The sequence below is a fragment of the Vicugna pacos genome, chromosome 2 (assembly GCF_048564905.1).
Source record: "Vicugna pacos chromosome 2, VicPac4, whole genome shotgun sequence".
Classification (NCBI taxonomy): domain Eukaryota; kingdom Metazoa; phylum Chordata; class Mammalia; order Artiodactyla; family Camelidae; genus Vicugna; species Vicugna pacos.
The window spans coordinates 51,940,449-51,950,900 of record NC_132988.1 but is presented as its reverse complement, the minus strand read 5'-3'; the positions used below and the strand labels follow the sequence as shown (position 1 = coordinate 51,950,900).

The window sequence follows — 10,452 nt, the reverse complement described above, 5'->3', positions numbered from 1 at the left end:
GCCAGAAAGGTGGTCTTAGGAAATTTATCTCACTCAACTTCTTGTCTTGTGGGGATAAAGGGGACCAAAAAAAAAGAGAAGCTGATGGCAAGGCTAACTAATATTGATAATAAGCATCACTTGTTGGGCTCTTAAGCACTTCACAAAGTCTATCCAATTTAATTATGACAAAACTCTATGAGATAGGTACTCTAATTTGTATTTTTCAGATATGGAAAATGAGGTTAAGCAAGTTGCCCATGGAAACATGACTAAGGGAAGGGGTTTGGAGGCAGAGGTTCTGACTCAGGTGTGCCTATCTTAATGCAACATCTGTGCTCTTAACTGCCCCGCAGCACTGCTTTCCTGAAGCTGATAGGAAGCGGCAGCCTCCGGAGCAGATGGCCAGCAAGAGCAGGAGAGTTTCCAGCCTCCTCGTGCTTGAGAAGAACCCTGAGGGTCTTTTAAACTAGAGTTTTCAGAAATTCTTGTTCCTCTATTTAATTAGCTCAGTCCTGGACACAATCCACCAGGGGTCAACAAACTGGAATTCCTCGAGTAGATGGACAAAGATTGCAAGGGATCTAATCATACTATAAAACATAAGGGAATATTGTAAGGAGTGACAAACTATAAGACATGACAGTATCAAATACATAAAGAGCTATCATACAGAAAAGGAATAGGACTTACTGTTTTCCCTAAATCTAAGAGTAATCCATGGCATAGTGCTATGTGAAAATGGAGAATAAAGTATTCTATCGATAACTACAAATATGTAAATATTTAGTATGCACGTGGATAAGGATTGAAGGTAACAAGAACAGATGAAACACTGACGTGTTTAAGTGATGGTATCGTGGCCAATTTGTGCCTTGACTCTTATTTTAGTATTGCTCTGCAAAAAAGAAGTTTTAACAAATAAAAGCAAACACATAAAAGAAGAAATACAAATGCTGTAATCATAAAAAAATTTCAGCCTTATTATAATCTAATAAAAATTACAATTTTCCATTTATCAAAATGAAAAGCATTAAAAATAGATAATATCTAGCACTAGTAAATCTCAGAAAATAAGATCTCTAATATAGTTCTGACCAGAGTGTAAGTTTGTACACACTTTCTGAAGAAAAATTTGGCAAACTGTATGAAAAACAATAAACAGTGATAACCCTTTGATGGAGCAATTTCACTTTTAAGAATACATCCTAAGTAAATAAGGATTTGTGTAAAGTTCGAACAAAAAAGGTATATTCACAGAAGACTTGTTTATAATATACAATAATTAAAAAAACCCCTAAATATCTATTGTTAGTGCATTTGGCTCAGTAAATTATTGATACAGTAGAATATTAAGAAAACATTATAATTATGTGGTAAAAGTATATTTGATGACAATAAAGGAAGTTCACAACATACCTGTAGAAAACAAATAACTAAATACTCTGCATAGTATGGTCCAATTTTTGTCAAAAAATATTTTATATATGTACCTCTAAGGCGCCTTTCAACTCCAACATTTCATGATCAATTCTCCCCTATTTATCCCTTAAACAATCAACTGGGATAATACAAAAAATTATTGTTCGTATTGAATATCTAGCAGTTGCGTTACCATCACTACAGCTGTACACTGTGAATGGAGGTGTGGGGAAAAAAACGGGCACAAAGGAGGGAGGGCGGACACAAATCTCAGCCCACCTCTTGACAGTTCCCTGGCTTCCTTTTTTGTGAATGAGCAGTGGTCCTTTAGGCCTCAGGGTAGATACTATCAGAGAGAAATAGAACTTTCAAAAGGGAATTACTTTGCTTTTCTGAGGAGATTCCGGATGGACCAACAAAGCGGTGTGGAGCGCCCTTTCCAACCGCCTGAGACTGAGGGGGTCATTCAGGACCCTGGGATCCAGTCAGTAAGGGACGACTGGGGAGCTCGCGCTAGGCAGAGAAAGCGCGAGGCGTGAGGGGCTCTCCTGGTCGGCTGCACCGGGCCTGCGCCGGGAGCCGGGAGGTCGCACTCACGACGGGCAGAAGCAGGACCTCCCAGAGCCGGTGCAGGGATCGGCCGGGATCCCTGGCTGCCCCCACGTGTGCGCCGGCCGCGGGGAGGCGGGGGCCGCGGGACAGGACGGAGCGAGGGCCGCGGGGCGGGGCGCCAGCTGCGCGCGCGGGGCGGGGGCGGGGCGCGCAGCGCGGTCTGCGCTGGCCCTCCGCTCCGCCGCCTCCCGCGCCTTGGCCCGGGCCAAGCTCCTCCCCTGGCCCGGCCTCTCTCCCCTCCCCTGCCCTCCCTCCACCCCGCCGTCCCTCCCTCCCTCCTCCCCTTCTTCCTCCGTGAGGCGCTCCTCTAGCAGCCAGGCAGCATGGCGGCCGTGGAGACGCGTGTGTGCGAGACAGACGGTTGCAGCAGCGAGGCCAAGCTCCAGTGTCCCACCTGCATCAAGCTGGGCATCCAGGGCTCGTACTTCTGCTCGCAGGTAGACGCCCGCTCCCCCGCGGCGCCGCCTCTGCCGACCCCCTCGGCACTCCGCCTGCCCTCGCGGCGGGTCGGGGACACGCTCCTCCTCTTCCCCGGGCGTGCGCGCCGGCCGCGCTTCCTCCTCCCCCCCATCTGCAGCGCCGCCGCCCCCTCCCGCCCCGGGGGGACCTGGGGGGCCCCTGCGAAACCGTGTCTTGCTCGCAGGGGCGGGGGCGCGGTCCGTCGCGGCCGTGGGGGCTGGGGGCGGAAGCGGACTTGCCCTGGGTCTCCCGGCGGCCCTAGGACGCCGCATTTGGGGGTCGGTTCTCGCCGCGCATCCTCTGCCTGGGCAGGGGCTGCCAGGTGTGCGGGCAGCCGGGAGCAGGTGGGGACACCGGGGGAACGGGCAGTCCCAGCCGTGCGAGTCGCCACAGTCGCAGTTCCTGGCAGGGCTCTGGTGTTGGTCGCGGGGGCTGCGGGGCAGGTAGTCACTCCGGTCCCGACGGGATTGGGTGTAGGAAGAGACCTGCTGGGCTTTGAGGAGTGAGTTGCTTGGGACGATGGAAGTCGTAGGGAGGAAGAATGTTAGCTCCAGCCCCACCTCTGTCTCTGGTTTTATTGCTGCGCTTTGACACTTAAGCAACTTTGGGGTTGGAGATGGAAAGGGGTTTGTGTAATTCATTCTTTTCCTTTGGCATCCAGAATTGTTAATTTGCAAAACTGTAAGTTAATGGTATGAGTCACCTCTTCTGATTTACTGAATTTCCGACCTAGTGAAAAAGACAGTTTTGTTAAGGGTTATGCTTTGAGGCCATAGTGTAATTTAGTAAGTTTTGTGTGGTGGAGCAAAGCCAGCCTTGAATGGGGTCCGGACTGAAACGTGTGCTCTTGTTTATGTTTACTGAAGAGTGCTAGTGTTCCGCTGGCGTTTCCACGCTGAGAGTATTGGCCCGGCGGCAGTGGTTTGGCTTTCAGTTACAGTCCAGGCTTGTTGAAGAGACACATGAATATTCAACTGTTAAATTGGTAGTGTCCTGCGGGGGGGAGAGCTGGAACAGAGAATCGGAAGGCCTGGTCGCGACCCTGCCCTTGCCAGTTACTGGGAGGTCTCGAACTAGTCAAGTTAATCTTTCTGAGCTCCACTCCCACCACTGTATAGAGGGGAAGATGATACTTCTACTTACATATTTCGTAAGATTGTCCTGAGGCCCAAATTAGCCAATGAATGTGAAATGCTGGTTAAACAAGGCATTTTTTTGAAGGCCAACCATATAGTGTAGCACTGTTTCATAAAAACAATAAAAAATAAGTATTTCAAATATAAAACGTGTACTCATAAAGATGTGTGTAAAATTACATATAAGTAAAATCCTTAAGGTCCAACACTTGTAGATAAGCCATTGTAAGTAAGAGATCATAGCTACGTTATACAGGTCTTGTTTTCAGATGGGATATGATCTTTGACCTTGTTAGTATCATTTGGAAAAAGTTGCACTTGAAGAAGTGTTGTTAGTTCTAAGAATAGCATTGGAACTACTTAACATGCTAAACCTGGTCTGAGTCCTTTTGTTTCTTTAAAATAATTTTCAAATTCTTATTTGTTAAGGCCTATGTGGGACCTGGACTTTAAAAAACTCAATAGTTTGCTTTTGGAAATTGTGTACCATTTGAGAGAATAATGTAGTTTATATTTTAACTTTGTCTTTAAAATTAGCTGGCATTTGTAATGTTAAACGAGTTAATATGTACACTTACCTGTTGAGATTTTTAAGAGATGGTCTGAAATCATATTCATTAAGGATAGGTGAAATTCTCTTTTTTTTAAAATTGATGTATAGTTGATTTACAATGTGTTAGTTTCAGGTGCACAGCAAAGTGATTCAGTTATACATACATATATATAAATAAATGTACTCTTTTCAGATTTGTTCCGTTATAGGTTATTATAATATATTAACTATAGTTCCTTGTGCTATACAGTAGGACCTTGTTGATTATCTATTTTATATATCATAGTGTGTATATGTTAATCCCAAACTCCTAATTTATCCCTCCCTCCCCCTTTGATAACCATAAGTTTGTTTTCTATGTGTGTTTTGTAAATAAGTTTATTTGTATCATTTTTTTAGATTTCATATATAAGTGGTATCATATGATATTTGTCTTTCTGTCTGATTTACTTCACTTAATATAATAATCTCCAGGTCCATCCATGTTGCTGCAAATGGCATTATTTTATTCCTTTTTATGGCTGAGTAATATTCCATAGTGTGTGTGTGTGTGTGTGTGTGTGTGTGTGTGTATACATATAATAATTTGATCCAGTTACCTGTTGATGGACATTGAGGTTGCTTCTATGTCTTAACTATTGTAAATAGTGCTGCTATGAACATTGGGGTACATATGTCTTTTCAAATTAGTTTTCTCTGGATATATGCCCAGGGCATTGATTGCTGGATCATATGGTAATGTTATTTCTAGTTTTTTAAGTACCCTTCATACTGTTCTACATAGTGCCTGCAAGGATAGGTAGTATTCTCTTAGGCATAGTATTATTCAGTAGAAAGAACATTGGCTCATTGGGGTTTGTGGAAAAATGCCAACATATTTGTGACGACATGCAGGGTTGATTCAGTACGGTGGGATGGGAGATATTTCATGTTGGATTTTGCAGGTATATTTCTGGTACCATTGCTGTACCTGTGGTCAAATGTATCCTGCTGACCTGCTCTTGAAGCTGTGTCTCTTCATTCCTATTACTACCTCCTGTAGTGGATTTTTAAAATTTCTCACCAAGTTAGGTGTAGTGATCTTTTAATTCATTTCCCTGCTGTAGTTCTCCACCTTGTGAATAAACACCCACAAAAACCAAAGGAACAAAACCTTTTCTACAGAAGTTATTTTTCTCCTAGCAGAGCGCAGTCTGTGCTTATTCCCCACCCATAACAAATGGAGTTACCATTGCTTGCAGGATTCTAGCACTGTAGTCAGGGCACCTTTTTTGAGTCCAGCTTTATCTTCTTGCTCTAACTAGAGGCTGTATTTATACTCTTTCCTTCAACCCAAATGCCACCTGTCTTCTGAAATCACACTTATTCTTTCAGTCCCAACTTGAGACTGATCAATTACTAACTTTTCTAAGCCAATTTTCACATTTGTGATGAAACTAGGACTTTTTTTTTTTGAAACTAGGACTTCTTGCTGCTTCTCGAATCTTCTTCGGTAGCAGTGGTCTGTCTTTTCTCTTCTCCTTGCTCCTCTGGTCCCCAGCCTGGCTGTCTGGCCAGCTTGTCTTTGGAAACAAACTGAGAACAAAACTATGAGAGGCCATAACAAAAGTAAGCCTTTCCCAGTTACCCTGTCATCACCTTGCTTACTTCCTTTATAACATTTTATACAATCTGTAATTATCTCATTTGTATTCTTGTTTATCTGTCTTTTAATCAGAAGGTGAGGATCATGAATAAGCTATCTTGTTCATTGCCCTATCATCATTTCTCAGCACAATGCTCTCTGTATGTAGTAAGTAGGTGGTCGATAAACGTTTGAATCAATGTATCAAAAGGAGGAATAGAGGGGTAGACTGCTGCATTTGAATCCCAACTCCATCACTTACTAGCTGTGAGACTTTGGGCAAATAACCTGTTTTTTGTTACAGCTTTTTAAAATGGTGCTGTGAATAGTACTAATGCCAGGGTTTTGGTGAAGACTAAATATTAAGTGTAAAACACTTAGCACAGCAGTAAATTTAGTCAGTGTTAGCTTTTTAAATTGTTATACTGTGTTTTATGCTTAGGAAGTTAGAAATATTTTTATTTAAGATGCTTAAGAAAAATATTGGTCCTTTAAATGAGTAAAACCCATTCCACTTGAAATTGAGCTTTTCAGGAGTTCCTGACACTTGATGGTGTTTCTTTATAGTTGTGTCCAACTTATTTAATGGTAGTTCACTTCACTAGTTTTAATAGTAGTTTGGTAATTTATTCCTAGTCCCTAGGAGTTTGTTAGAGTTTTTGGAGGATGGAGGCTGTGCTGTACTCATTTTGTATTTCTTTAAGTGCCTTGTACACAGTAGGCACTCAGTTCCTTAAATGAAAGTAAAAAGGGGAAAAGGTCAATAGGCCTGAGAATGAAAAGCAAAGAGCATTTCAGCCCTTAGTGAACACCCCAGGGCAGATGCTATCTTGTCTTCAGTTAAAGGATCCTACTGAGAAGGACCTGAGTGATTCGCAACCCTTTAAAAGGCAGGAGAACTTAAAAGGTGGTATAGTGTAACTGAGTTTGGAGTCTGACCTGGGCGTAAAATTTTTGCTACCACGTTCTTGGGTAAATCATCTTCGATTTTGTGAGAAAGGGCTAATGGTGCACCCTCTTCATGGACTTGAGGCGAAGGTAAATAAGTGCCTCACACAGTGTTCAGTAAATAGTTGTATTATGCATATAGCCTTATGTCTAGTACTGTTACAGTAGTAAGGAAAGTTTAAAAATGTCTGAGAAGTGTAGTTTGTTTATGAACATTTGGAACAAATTCTTGGCAACAGGTTCTTTCAAAGAAGCAGTGGCAGTGTAAGATGACTGACTGGGTCTTCAGGGAGAAAGTGAGTGGGTGGGCATCTGGTAGGTTGGAGCTGTAAGTGAGGAATGAATTGTCCTTCTAGCGCGTAGCATCTGTGAAATGCAGCCCTGCCCTCTAAAACTCTTTCTCCTTTAGTAACAAACTTCCTGACAATGCAGAGTGTTTCTGGAACTCTTCTTCATCATCAGTGGAGGTATTACCATACTATACTTTTTGTTTCTAGGGACTTTCTTTAAATTCCTCACATTACCTCATGCTACCCCTGGATATTGCTGTTAGGTGTTTGGGTACAGCTGTCTTAGCTTTTTGTTTATAAAAACAAAAAGATAGGATGAAGGTCTAGAGAGGTTGTGATTTTTTTTTTTGTTAAAATTTTTTTTATTTATTGTTGAAAAATTAGAAAATACAGGTAAAAAGTTACCCAGTGATAATTTCTGTGAGTTTTTTGATGGATAGTCTTACAAATATATTGATATATTCTTACATACATTTATGTGCGTTTACTTGTATGTGTTTTTATCAAAATGGCATGATAATATAATCTTAGGGATTTTGCCCACTTTTATGTCTTAACCAAAATATTGGCAATGTCTGTTACAGCTGCATTTATATTATCCTTCGTAATAGCTGAATAATATACTATGTGAGAGATGTACTGTCCTTTATTTACTCCTGTGTAGTTGAATTTAGTTTTTTTTTTCTGTTTTTTAGCTGCTGTTTAACTGCTCTTCAAAAAATGTTCTTGTAGAATTTAAATCATTTTGATTTACTTGGGAGTATAGAATAATGGTTGGACTGTTACATGAACCCAGAATTGAACCATCCCAAGCTGCTAATAGTTCTCACAGTGTAGTCAATATGTTGTTGTTAGAGGACCTTCTGGTGATAAAGAGAGATGTCTTTTTATTGACATGCTTGTATTATAAATGCCTATGTTGGGGTTTTGTCATGAATTATGTATTCCAGTAGAACTTACACAAAGCAAGCGTCATTTGGTTGGTAGGTAGATAATCAAAAATTGAAACAACTCTTTAGCTCTGAATTACTTTTTTAGAGCTTGAAGGGCTATTACAAATAGATGTGGTATTACACTGTTCATATAGTTTGTGGTAAAAGTTTTAGTCATTTTTTTATTTGGAGGAGGGTAAGTCTTCTTTGGGTTTGACATGCTTGTAAAATTAGTAAATTTTAATTTGGTAGGAGTGACAGACACATAAGCCCATTGCTAAGCACATACTTAGCTCTACATGTCAAGAGGGAGAAGCAGTAGCATGGTAGCTCCCTCCTTATTAATGAGGAATTGTCTTTGGTATTAATAGCAAACCCATTTAGTAGATGAAATGTAGGCGGGAATACTCTATACAGCAAAAACCACTGGGATTCTCTCCATTTTAAAGTTTTAATGTAGCCAGATATAAATATAATTATCCTTTCTGCTTGATCTTGAACTTCTCTTGACCTCACAGTTTTAACATGAAGCATTTGCTTATTCATGCTTGGGCAGGTAGTGCTGATCTCAACAATTATAAATCTTTTTATTTTGATTTCTTTGATTAGTATCAGTCTTGGATCTGACTTTGAATAAAGAACAATTCAACGCACCCTTTAAGCTAAGTCTGCCTTTCATGTGTGTATTTAGCAGCTATAGTTGAACCTGGGAGAAGGAACTTCTGAAATTTCTCTTCAATTATTCATTGGAAATGAGTTTTCATTTTGTGCACTGTTCACAATAGCAAAGTTGTGGAAACAATCTAAATATCCATGGATGGATGAATGGTTCAACAAAATGTGGATCTAAAGGAACATGATGTAGTAAATGCCTCCATACTACCACCTAAATTATTAAGAAGAACATTATTAGTAAAACAAGTAAAAAATCAGAAGGTACTCTCTATTCTGAATTTTGTGTTTATCATTCATTTGCTTTTTCATATATTTGATTCCTTAGTTTTGATATTTTTCCTTCTTTTTTTTTTAATGAAGGTACTGGAAATTGAACCCAGGACCTTGTGCATGCTAAGCATATCCTCTGCCACTGAGCTATACCCTCCCCCTGATGTTTTTGAAATTTTAATAAATGAAATCACTGCAAGTATTCTGCAACTTGCTTTCTTTGTTTAACATTATGTTCTTGAGATTCATCTATGTTGCATGTTGCTCCAGTTCATTTTCATTGCTGTATGGTGTTCTGATGAATTAACACATGTTTATTCATCCATTTGTTGATGAAAATTTTGGTTGTTCCAAGGTTTTGCTATTATCAACAGTGCTGCTCTAAACATTCTTGTACCTAACTCTTGGCACCTGTTGTGAGTTTCTCTTGGGTATACACCTAGGAGAAAAATTCTTGGGTCATAGGATATATATGTGTTCAGCTCTGTTTTGATGGTGCCATATTTTTTTCAATGTGTGCTTTTATACTCCCATCATGAGAAACTTTATATTGTTCCATATCCTAACTAAAACTTGATATTAATAGACATTTTGATTTTTGCCAATCTGGTCTGATGTGTTACTTATGAATAACAACATTCATTGGACTATTTTCATATCTGTAAACCTGCAGAAATTTAACTGTTCTCAAGGGACTTATGGTTACTTGTATGGACAGGAAGTACTTTAAAAAAAACATTTAAATGACAAGGAGGTGCTGAGTGAAAGTTATAGAGGAGGATTTTTTTTCCACTTAATTATTTTAGAACTTTATTGAGTTTCCCTAGCTTTTTATTGTGGAAATTTTCAAATCTATAGAAAAAAATTAAAAAATCTTGTAACTGCTGTATACCCAACACTTACATTAATATTAATATTTTGCTAAATGCTTTATTTATGTGTGCTTGTGTGTATTGCATTTGTATAAATATATTTGTTGAAACATTTGAGAATAAGTCACAGATGATATGACACCACACCTGTTAATATTCAGCATGCATCTTCTAACCACAGGGACATTTTTAACTACAATACCATGGTTACATGTAAGAATATTGACAAGAATTCCCTAATATCATCTAATAGTCTGTCCTATTCAGATTGCTCGTTACCTCCTGAGCACTGTTTTTCTTTCCAGAGGTTGGAAGACTGATTAAAAAATTTTTTTTTTTTTATTGAAGTATAGTCAGTTTACAGTGTTGTGTCAGTTTCTGGTCTACAGCCTAATGGTTCAATCATACATATACAAATATATATTTGTTTTCACATTCTTCTTCATTGTAGATTACTACAAGGTATTGAATATAGTTCCCTGTGCCTGAGCATCTTCAATAGTTAAGTTTTTTTTATTTTTTGAAGTCAGGATCCTATCAAAGCTCACACATAGCATTTGATTGTTATGTTTCTTAGTCTCTTTTAATTTGGAACAGTTCTTTCATCTTTATTGTGATGCTGCTGACTTTTTGAAGAGACTAGTCAATTGTCTTGTAGATATCCATGTTGTTCTTGATTA

At 39.7% G+C, this 10,452-nt stretch overlaps 1 protein-coding gene across 1 annotated transcript in view; it reads left to right on the top strand.

Moving 5' to 3' along the window:
* The first annotated feature begins 2,299 nt into the window (after nt 1–2,299).
* The window catches only part of METAP1 (methionyl aminopeptidase 1), a 56,572-nt gene continuing 48,419 nt past the window's right edge, over nt 2,300–10,452 (top strand). The window contains exon 1 of the mRNA XM_072940104.1: nt 2,300–2,450. Coding sequence (XP_072796205.1) covers nt 2,337–2,450 — 114 coding nt within the window. The 5' untranslated portion in view covers nt 2,300–2,336. The remainder of the gene's footprint in view (nt 2,451–10,452) is intronic.